General features: G+C 49.6%; 1 protein-coding gene across 2 annotated transcripts in view; it reads right to left on the bottom strand.

Annotated features, from left to right (window-relative positions):
- The window catches only part of DDX31 (DEAD-box helicase 31), an 87,955-nt gene that overhangs the window by 40,704 nt on the left and 35,582 nt on the right, over window positions 1-11,669 (bottom strand). For both annotated transcript variants that reach the window (XM_055089446.1, XM_028497504.2), the window contains exons 15-17: window positions 10,766-10,816; window positions 9,087-9,226; window positions 4,022-4,103 (exon numbers count right to left, since the gene is read on the bottom strand). In XM_055089446.1, coding sequence (XP_054945421.1) covers window positions 4,022-4,103; window positions 9,087-9,226; window positions 10,766-10,816 — 273 coding nt within the window. The remainder of the gene's footprint in view (window positions 1-4,021; window positions 4,104-9,086; window positions 9,227-10,765; window positions 10,817-11,669) is intronic.

Genomic DNA, 11,669 nt, shown 5'->3' with positions numbered 1-11,669 from the left:
CCCACGTGCCGCGGAGCTGCTGGGCCCGTGAGCCATGGCCGCTGGGCCTGCGCGTCCGGAGCCTGTGCTCCGCAACGGGAGAGGCCGCGGCAGAGGGAGGCCCGCATACCACACAAAAAAAAAAAAAAAAAGACATACTGTATTTAAAACAGAATTAAGGGACTTCTCTGGTGGCGCAGTGGTTAAGAATCCGCCTGCCAATGCAGGGGACACGGGTTCGAGCCCTGGTCCGGGAAGATCCCACATGCCGCAGAGCAGCTAAGCCCGTGAGCCACAACTACTGAGCCTGCGCTCTAGAGACCGCGAGCCACAACTACTGAGCCCACCTGTCACAACTACTGAAGCCCACACGCCTAGAGCCCGTGCTCCGCAACAAGAGAAGCCACCACAATGAGAAGCCCACGCACCGCAACGAAGAGTAGCCCCTGCTCGCCGCAACTAGAGAAAGCCCGCGTACAGCAACAAAGACCCAACACAGCCAAAACTAAATAAATTAATGAATTAAAAAAACAAAACAAAACAGAATTAAGGGCTTCCGTGGTGGCACAGTGGTTAAGGATCCGCCTGCCAATGCAGGGGACACAGGTTCGAGCCCTGGTCCAGGTATATCCCACGTGCCGCGGAGCGACTAAGCCCGTGTGCCACACCTACCGGGCCTGCACTCTAGAGCCCGCGAGCCACAACTAATGAGCCCATGTGCCACAACTACTGAAGCCTGCACACCTAGAGCCCGTGCTCCACAACAAGAGAAGCCACCGCAATGAGAAGCCCGCACACTGCAACGAAGAGCAGCCCCACTTGTCGCAACTAGAGAAAGCCCGTGCACAGCAACGAAGACCCAACGCGGCCAAAAATAAATAAATAAATATTTTTTTTTAAAAGCTGTGAAAAAAACCCACCAGAATTAAAAGTTGTAGCCAGCATTTACTTTATTCTCTTTACTATTCACATGAGTCATGCACGTAATATACTCTTGCAGGCCGTATATCTATGAGATAATTAGTAATGAAGTCAATTTAGTTTCGTTTTTCTTTGTCCTCTGACTTAAAGGTAAATTTGGTCAAACAAGTGGTGTGTAGGGACGTGACATCTAGAAAGTGGCATGATTAGTTGAGTTTTCTCAGTTAAGCAGTTATTTTGGTGTCAGTGAAAGCCCAAGCTTGATTAGCACTTTTTCTTTTTAAAACCAAAGACCACCAGACCTTAAAAATATCAAAACATCCTGTCCGTCTGAGCAGCAACTCAGGGTTGAGGTGATCACATGGCCCAGAGTGTGCAGAGCACGCTGGGCTTCGTTTTATTTAAACCTCACAGCAACCCTCCAGGATGGGTACTCATGCTGTCCTCATTCTACAGATGGGAAAATTGAGGCTGGGGAGGAGGAGACAGTCTGCCCAAGGCTGCAGAACGACTGGCTATAAAGCAAGGACTTGAACCCAAGTCTGTCCGACTCTGGGCCCCAGCGCTCACCCACCACCTTATGAAGGCTCCTCAAGCCCCAGCCAGTCTTCAAGGCTGGCCTCAGGCCACAGAAAAGGCTTAAGGAGAGGAACCGGGGCTACCAGGCCACAGAAGGGAGGGTGTTAACAGAACGGCTGCGGCTTGTTCCCCGAAAGAGCAGAGGGGACGTTCTCTCGCTCTGGGGAAGCGTCCTGCCGGGGGCCCCCGCACCCGCCCACAGCTTCCCCGGAGACGCGCAGGGGCACACGGCCATCGGTGCCCGGGAGAGAGCTGGGGTGTGTTCAGGGGGTAAATACGGACACCAAAGCCGGTCCTGGAAACAGTGTAAGACTAGATTATTCAAACCTTTACCATCTCACTTTGTAATTCTGCGGCTTGCTCTTATTTCTGGAGAGCAGGCAGATGCCAATTTTCCACTTAGTGTGAAACAGCAAAAAAAGGCGCTTGGCTTCACGTCCAGGAGTCTGGACTTTAATTCCACATCTGCTGCTATAACTGATGTAACAAAATAATAAAAAAATAATAATAGTGGTAATAATGAACACCCTTCGGTACCTGTGTTGGGACTTTCAGGTTATTTCCTACTCAACCCTCCGATCTCCTTCTGAGAATACTAAGATTATCTCAATCGTACACATGAAGAAATGTACTCATGAGCCCTGGGAAGGTCCAGTACTGGCCCAAAGCCGCACAGCTGGTGAGATGAGGAGCTGGGCCCTAAGGCCATGTTCCTGGCCACTCTGCTGCTACGTGCCGCCCCAGACAGCTCCCCAGGTGCCCCTGCTTATCCCACGTAGCTGTCCCGGGGCTATAATTAAATAGCTGTGGGAACATTTGGAAAAAAAACCCCCCAAAACAAACAAAAAAACCCCCAGAAAACCACCCCCCCCACCCCACCTTTCCACCCCCCGCCAACTAGAATTTGCAATAGTTTCCAAAGAACAGAGGAGTGTGCAGAGACCAATGAGTGTCTCATTTCTGGTCAGTTCCCTTGACAACAGACTATCGATAATATGGGATGGTCCAAAGCCTCGTGTGCCCCGGTTGTTCTATAATGAAATATCACTTAAAATAACGTGTTGATCAATTGAGTCCTTAATCACTTTCTTGTTCACGGGGATCTTTGCTGTGGTACCATTTACTGACCAAATTTCACCTTTATGAAAATGGCTAAAACGTTACCCAATTTAACAAGCACTTTAGTTCCAATTTCTTGGCTTAACTAATACTAACAGAGGCTTATTGGTACATGGTGAAGCACAGGTGCTTCGAAGTTAGACGGCCTGCTTTCACAGCAGGAGAATCAATGATTATTGTGCCCTCGTGAATGTTCCTTCAGCTCTCTAAGCCTCGGTTTCCTCATCTATAAAGTGGGACAGTAACATCTGCCTCATAGGGCTGCTCAGAGGATGGAACGGGACCGAGCGTGTAAAGAGCTTAGCACAGTCCCAAGTCTGCAACACATGCTGCGGTGACAGACACTTGACTATCCCCTCCCCTTTTCTTAGATACATTTCCGGAGGCGCTTCTCTGGAGCAGAACTTAAGTAAGGGTCAGCCAGATGGAGTCCTTGCCTCGGGGAGAATATCGATCCAAATAAAGACACATACTAATGCATAAAAGAAACTCTTAAACTTGATCTATTTGGCTCTGACTTTCCAGTCTATCCTCAGGCATCAGAAAAGAAATGTAAAATAACCACATAATTAAAATTTCACGGACGAAATTACACACAGCAACATCATTACACACACACTGACAAGTACACGTGATACACTGAGTAATGCGGTAGAGTGGGGGGCGGAGGCGGGGTAGTGATTCCGAGCAGGGGGGAAGCCTCGGAAAAGGAGCAGGAAAAGATGTCCCAGGCTGTCTGCAACTGCTCAGGATCTCCATATGGAACTGCGCGGATAATAAAAATTTTTCTTCTTAATGATCTCAACTTCACTCTTCCTCTGTGTATAGCGAACGTTAAAAAATGGATGAACTAAGTGTGTCAGAACGGAGATTCCGAGCTATTTATTTTTTCCATGCTGTCCTGGGTGGACGGGTCTAGTCAGGTGTCCTTGCTGATAATCTGGAGGGGGACCACCAGGGCTGAGCGTGTAACGCTGCCTCCAGACTCATTCTGGCCTGGGATGAGCCCTCCTTTCTGGGGAGCTTGCTGTCGCCTGGCAGACGCGCAGGATGGACTGGAGCCCATTAACTGGATGATCCCAGCAAACATGTCCAGGAGCAAAGACAGAAAAAACACCATCAAGATGAGGCCTCACCTAATGTTCATGGTCCTTAAAATACACGTTTTAGGGCTTCCCTGGTGGCGCAGTGGTTGAGAGTCCGCCTGCCGATGCGGGGGACACGGGTGTGCTCCGCAACGGGAGAGGCCGCGGCGGTGAGAGGCCCGCGTACCGCAAAAAATAAAAAAAAATAAATAAATAAAAAAAATACACTTTTTACTCGACAGAGGCAGTAACTGCCCCATACTCAGAATCACTGCTTCCCCAAATCAGGAAATGCTTCACATCTGTTAGCAGCAAGCACGATAAATAATAAAACTCACCTGGCTTCCCCATCGTCTCCCTTTAAAACAATCATCCCATGTCAGAACAGACAAAATATCTTCCATCTTTATCTCAGAAACACTGTAAAAGGAAGGGCATATGGAGGTAAACCTTCTGTTCTTTCAAAAACATTTGGAATCTTGATGCATAAAACTGGCCTCTCCTCAGGCTAATTTGATATAAAGGAGAAGCAACACTTGGTCAGGGAAAGGGAATGTTTTCCTAAACCTTTAGGAATTTGGAAGGAAGGGGCCCTCTATGATATTAAAGGGACAGACAGGGTAATATTCCCAACAATTTCCTTCCTGCCTGATACATTTACATAGGCTACATTTAGAATTTCCTCTATAGGGATCATGTCATTATTTCTTAGTAAATCTGGAACACTAAATAAATAGGCCTGCTATTGATAGATGACCGTGACTTGAGTAGAAGACGAACTAAAAAACCATTTCCGACAGTCCCTTTAGTTTCATACGTAAAGAAAGGAGGTGGCTGAAGACCCTTAACTGTGGGGCGTAACCAAACACCTGAGTGAAGTTAAACAGGTGACCAACGCCCATCGCCCATCGCCCATCGCCCATCGTGGCACCAGAACGCTCTCCTAATCTACCCTGAGGGATCTTTGCTGCTCTAGTCTCTTAATTATTCAGGGGTGAGGACCAAATGATCTGGTGAATCTAAAGCTACATGCGAATGGCTGAAACCAGAACTCAGGCTTCCCTTGTGAACAGAAGCCGTCAGCAGCCAGAATAAGACACTCCAAGCTGCCTGGCAGGGGAGTCTGGACAGCCCACCGTCCCCCACGGCTCTGGAAGGCCCCAGCCTTCGCCCCAGGAAGGGCACGCGGCAGAGTCCTGCGTCAGAGGCGAGGAGGGAAAACAGACTCCCCCGCGAGAGAGGAAGAGGAAAGGAGGAGCTCTGGGGCAGAAAAACAGATCCTAAAAAGATAAATGATTTTCTTGTATGTTGTTGTTGTTGTTTTTCCTAAATGTAACAGCAAATTAAAACATGAATGGCAGCCTCCTCTGTCGGAGAAGACAAAGGTGACTTTCCCCCAAAGGTGACTCTGACAAAAAGCTATGAATGAACATGTCATGTCTGTGACATGATCTGCCTGAGCTGTGTCACCGCCTCCCCATACACCCCCAGCCCCCAGCCCTCACCGTTCTTTCTTCGCTGCCAGCTCACAGCCACGTGGATTCAGAAAATATTTTTACACAGTCAACCAGAGAATGCGGAGTACACACCAAGAGGGTAGGAGTTGGGGGGGAAATGTTCGTGGTTTCCTGGAAAATCTGTTTTTCATATGGGAGAGAAATGTTACGGCTACTGAATTTGCATCTCATTTATGCCTGGAAAGCTGAAGGAAGGTAAAAATCAGAGCCCAGCCCTGCCTTTTCCTTTTTCTAGCTGACCTGCCCCTATTCATCACTTTTTTTCTTGAGGAAAAAAAAAAAAAAAGAAGAAATACAAAAGTAAAAGCAACATAAGAACTTGGGGTCAGATCTTGAAGTGGGGAGAAAGGAAATAGGTATAATGGCGTTCGCAGCCAGGGATACAAAGAACTAAATATGCCCCAGAAAGGCACAGTTTTCTCAAATGTTGACCTTCAGCCAGGGCACGGCTCGTATGCTGCATGTGTCCATATGACAATGTTGGGGGACCATCTACCCTAAGTGAACAGGAGATGGGACTGGAGTGATTTACAGTTTAAAAGGGACTTTTCCTCCTAGTCTAAGAAACCACTGCTTCTGAGGAACAAAGCACATCCACTCTGCTTATTTATGGTTCTATCAACAAACCGGAATCATCCTACCTAACTATGAAGAGAGACAGCTAAATAAATTCAAGGAACTAACTGTCTTATGCCTGATCTAAGAAATAACACATTTCGAAGATGCATTTACATTTTAATAAACCAATGATGACTTTCATTAGAAACACGATTAAAGGAGAAGTGGGAAAAAGTGAAGAAGTTGGCAAATACCAAGAAGTCAGAAGGCTGCAGAGACAAAGTTCTGAGCATTCAGACAGAGGCGAAGCTGCCCGGGGCACCTGTCTCTTGCCCTGCTAAATTAAACTGTCAGGGCGAGTTCCACGCGCTGGGGATATGGGGGCGGGTGGTGATTTCTTGCGGTGGCCCTTGCTGCTGAGAGCCTCCGCCTGCCTTCCTGAATCTTCTCTGTAATTCATCAGCCGTCCCAGCAGCCTGCCGCCGCCTGGCTCTCAGGTTCTTAGGCACCAAACAGGCACACACGTCTTCCTCCTTTTTTTGATATTTAGACGTGTACCTTTTGTAGTCCAAGAGTCTTCAAGTCTGCCTCTTTCCATGGCATACTTTGTAATTAGTTCTTATTAGATTTAGTTTTTTGTATTAAGTCAAAGAAACAGTTTACATATAGATCCCCAACATACAGCCCTTCCTCAAACAGAAATCAGCAAGTGTAACGCACGGCAGTTTCATAGCGACAGATCTGATCATCACTCGGGCTGACTACGTCTCACCCGTGAAGCAGCCAGTGGTTCAGGACCAGGCACTTCAATAGGTGAAATTTCAGGGCAGAAACCAGTGAGGCTGGACTCCTAGAGAACTCTCTGCCCCTTAAATGATTGTTCTTACACCCCCTGTAAGAACATTCTTACAGCACGTAAGACCCAAATCTCTTCCTCGCGGTATTTCCCAGTCTTCGTCCTTCTGAACTTCCTCCCCGAGTCTCTGGCATCACTGAGTTCTCTCCTGAATGTGAACCTTATGCTGAATTTCCCACGAATGCTGCGGGCTCTTTTTCCAGAAAAGATCATCAAAAGGGAGGACTGTCTTTTTTTAAAAAATAAATGTATGTATTTATTTATTTATTTTTTGCTGCATTGGGTCTTCGTTGCTGCGCGCGGGCTTTCTCTAGTTGTGGCGAGCGGGGGCTGCTCTTCGTTGCGGTGCGCGGGTTTCTCGCTGCGGTGGCTTCTCTTGTTGCGGAGCACGGGCTCTAGGCACATGGGCTCAGTAGGTGCCGCACGTGGGCTCAGTCGTTGTGGCTCGCGGGCTCTGGAGCGCAGTCTCAGCAGTTGTGGCGCACGGGCTTAGTTGCTCCGCGGCAGGTGGGATCTTCCTGGACCAGGGCTCGAACCCGTGTCCCCTGCATTGGCAGGTGGATTCTTAACCACCGCGCCACCAGGGAAGTCCCAAGGGCTGTCCTTTTTATACCTTTAAAATATACCCAGCTCACCAACGATTCATGTTGGTGCTATTTATTATTTTCCCTTTTTCAATTTCAGGCTTACATTTGAACCTTCCATAGCAATCAACTGGAAGGCATTTATTCGAGAACGATGACGAGAGGGAGAGAGGCGGAGGCATCTGTGCTGGACCATCACCCTTTGACTGCGGAACTCTCTGCACCTGTCTCTCCAAGGAGATCACATCACAGTGAACGAACACGGGAGGCCAACCAGAGAGAGCTGCCGACGGGGAGGAATGGGAGAACGTGACCTTGTGGGTCTAGAACGGAAGGAGGAGGGAGCCATGGAGGCAGAGAGCGGCTGCCAAGGTGCAGCGAGTCCCTCCTCTTGTGGGACAACACTCCTCTGAGAACACCTTCCACACGCACGCGAATCGCCGGGACAGGGGGAACAAGCTACGGCGCCGGGACGGGTGTTCATTTCGACCCCCCTGTATTTCTGGAGTGTAACTGCCCGATCGGGTGCCGCCTAGACTCGGAAAGGGCCGCGGAGAGAAGTCTGACGCAGGCTCCAGCCCCCGGGAGCTCAGAATCCAGCTGGAGATGGAGCTCCTGGTGAAGCGTGACTGATCTACGTGAGATTTTCTCTCACAAGTAAGAGAAGAGATGCACGTGTTCCTGAAACAAACCAAAACCACTCCTTCAACTGACAAGCTGCACCAAGATGAGAGATTACGTAAGAGGAAAACCCACGCCATCTTCATTTTTGCCCTCTTGAATTCATCGGGAGCGGGTCCTCGCCTCCCCCGACACCGAGGGGTGTGAAGCACATCTTCTGAGAAAGCTTCATTCCACGAGCGGTCACACCAGCAATCTCGAAAGAGCGCTCAAGTCTGACTGGGGACAGGGGAAGTCACCGAGTGGCTTCTGAGCAGCTGGGCCACTCCTGGGCCCGGCGTGCACCGTGCCACCACCCTGGGCACCACACGGCTCTTCCTGTGCCTCCAAAAACATTCTATGCCATCACTGTGCTTTCTCTGAGCAGAAGAAATTCGTGCAAGTAGATCAGTGTGAAAAACCGCATGCCTTTAGAAGCCCATTTTTAGAGCCTGTTACTTTAGATTTTTATGGAAAACATGACTAAACAAACTCATTTCCGTGGCCCAGGTGGATGCTCTCTGCTTTCACCACAATCACCCCTGGCCAGCTCGAGCCGCTGTCCTCTGCCTTTGCCTTCTTTGTCTTTCCTCGGGGAGATCGGGGTTCGATGGAAGCCCCTGGCGAAGGTTCCATGCTGCTGGGCCCTGTGAAGTCCCCAACCCTGGGCCGGAACTGGGGGCTTGACGCTGGGGGATGTGAGAGGCTGCCATCTGACTGGGTGCATACGAGACAGCAGCTGGACAGCCTTGGCCACAAACATGTGGCACATAATTCACCTGACCCTAACGGTTTCTTCCCTCGTTTTCCTTTCCTGGGGGAGAGGGAGTTGTGTAAAGAATCAAAAGCATTATTTTTTTTCCCAACTTTAAAGGGCCTAAGCGTTAATTAATTGCAAGAAACAAAAACGGTGACTAAGAGAGATCTTTGAGAAGCTGGCTGGGCGGGTGGTGCGCACGGATTTTGCAGCAGGAGCAACGCAACACAGACCTCTACCTGAAAGAAAGAGCGCAACAGATCGTTCTACGCCTTGGAATGGCAACGCGATGAAAACTGTCATGTGCCGATGGCGTTAAGGGTTTTAGTCTTTGCCACTGGCTATTCTGGGACTCACTTAGGGATCACAAGGGTTAATGGCTCCTCGTCAGCTTACAAGGCCCATCCACTGTAAGGAGCGACAGAAAATTAATTAGGTGAGATCAGCCGAAACCCCGTGTTTCTGACTCACTTGATTTTGTGAGAAGCCAACGAGTTGACATATTCTGCCTCCGAAGGAGCCAAAATGAGCAGGCTGCTCCCACGGCAGCCAATCCGGGCGGTTCTCCCAATCCGGTGGATGTATTCAGCAGGTGAAGACGGAGCGTTGTACTAAAAAGGGTAACAAAAACGAAGGCATTCACAGATCAAGGGACTGCCATTAATTGGAAGTGCAATACCCCTCACCTGCCTCCAGGTATCCCAAGAATTAAATCCTGGTGCTATGGTTACCCTACCACAATCACAAGGAGAAGTCACTCAACCCTGAAACTCCTGGCTTCATTGGAAATAACAAGGCTCCGACACGCCAACGGGAACAGTGGCCAAGTTTCAGATAAACGAGACGTCTTCTCGTCCCAATATCTCCTATTTAATTTCACTTCTCCACAGGTCTCTTCATTTTCCTATTTGCATCTTTTCACTGAGGTGACTGGGCAAGGTGAGAATGCAGGCAGGTGGGCGCAAACTTGCGCAGGATGGCCGCACGACCTTGGCCTACTTCCTCAGCAGACAGAGCAGTGGGGCTGAGGGCACGGAAGACGCTGCACAGGGTACAGAGAATCAGGTCTCCGCTGCCTCGCTGCAGGCCACCCAGTCCCAACGGAGCACAGCTGCAGGCCAGCTGAGAGGCAGGTTCCCCTTCCTGCAGGGCAACGCCTCCGCCCCCACGGCCAGTGCTCCTGACCCGGCGAAAGGGCCAACGCTCTAACTCAGCAGAACGGACGCTCTCTCTGGCAGTAACGTCATCGCCGTTAACACCAGTTGTCCCCTGCACTGATTCTGCCCTTTTCTTCTTCGCTGCTACGTGAACCAAAGACCAGAGGGCCAAGAATATGATGGGAGGCCAGGCATATTAAACTATTCAGTACCCACAATTATAAGGCGGCTCTCAATGATCCATTGTATGTGTCTGGCCTCCTGCACGTTAAAATCATCCTCGCCTTCCTATTTCAAATCTGCTCCATGGACAGCAGGAAAGAAGACACAATGCCTCTAGTCGCAAAGTCATCATGTGCGGTGAGCAGAGGTTTCCTAGCTAGTGACAGGCATGCAATTCCACTAAAATGTGAATAAACCATGACTCACGTAAACAGGGCCCATGTCCCCTGGCCCCCGTACAGAAGGGCTTAAAAATACCACTCTGCAGACTAAGGAAAAGAAAAAACAAAACTAAAACCACTAGACTGGTGCTAACACCTTTACCCTCTGGCAAAGCGTCTAAGGCTAGAGGTATGTGTAAGATGCTGTCAGGGCCCTAATTGCCCCCTGCAGGTCCATGTGCATGGACACAGCTCTCAGGACAGCTGAGCCATCGCCTTCTGGACACGATGAGGCCTCCCAGGGGCCCAGGTAATTCCTGTTATTTTCAGATTGCTGAAAACTCTGTGTGTGACACACATTAGTCTGTGAGCAGGGGAGCCTGCCCCTCCCTCCCATGGCTGTACAGTCTGCAGGCTGTGCCGCAGTGGTCAGGTGGGCTGGGTTAAGGAAAGATGTCAGGAGAATTGTGCAGATCGGGCTGGTCGCTGCCTGGCGACCAGGGCAACACCCAAGAGGGTGATAATAATTATTCTACTTAAAGCCAATGTACCAACTCATGATCACACATTCTGGCCTCAAGCTCGCACCTTAACAACTTAAATACATTACCTGGACAATCCACGTGACTTGAGGGAGATCTAAGCCCCGAGCCGCAACATCCTTCAAAACAGAAAAGGATATGGCTTAGGACAGAGTTCCTCAACCTTTTTGGGGTCACGGATCCATTTGATGATCTAACGCAAACTCTGAGGGCTCACCCCCCACGAATGTGCGAGACGTCAGGAACCCACTGACGTCCACCTGGGGGTAAAATTCCAATTTAGACGCTAGTTCTATAGAGCCCGCGGGCGAGGCAGCCACAGCCCACTTCACTAAAAGAACATCATCTGCGCGTAGGCCTGTGACTGAAATAAGTCATTATCAGACAGTCATCAACCAGACAGACAAAAAGTATAAAAGCAACGGAGATTTTTTTTTCTTTTCTTTTCAGCTGGTCGCCAACTCAAGAGCAAAGACTCTGCTCTCTGGTTTCTGGCCATTCTGGCAGAGAGACTAGAAAATGGGAATCTTCCAGTCTTTGGCAATAAAGGTACACCTGGCATTCACCTCCAAGCACAAGTCACACCAAGAGTAGCCCCAGCCAACAGGTACTGAGCGCTCACTACACACCAGACACGGTGGAGAGCATTTTACCTGCATTATCTTGACTCACTGTCAAAATAACGCCTCAGACAACTATTACTTCCATCTGATAGAGAGGAAACCAAGGTTCAGAGAGATTAAGTAACTTGTCCAGGGACACACAGCTAAGAAGCAGAGGTGGCCCTCAAATCCAGGTCTGCTTTACTTTTCCAAGACCATATTACAGTATACGGTTCCACTATCAAAAAAGATGCTGTGGGCTTCCCTGGTGGCGCAGTGGTTGAGAGTCCGCCTGCCGATGCAGGGGACGCGGGTTCGTGCCCCGGTCCGGGAGGATCCCACGTGCCGCGGAGCGGCTGGGCCCGTGAGC

This window comes from Physeter macrocephalus, chromosome 13 (assembly GCF_002837175.3).
Source record: "Physeter macrocephalus isolate SW-GA chromosome 13, ASM283717v5, whole genome shotgun sequence".
Lineage (NCBI taxonomy): Eukaryota > Metazoa > Chordata > Mammalia > Artiodactyla > Physeteridae > Physeter > Physeter macrocephalus.
The sequence above is the reverse complement of the archived record's forward strand: the minus strand, read 5'-3'. Positions and strand labels throughout refer to the sequence as shown.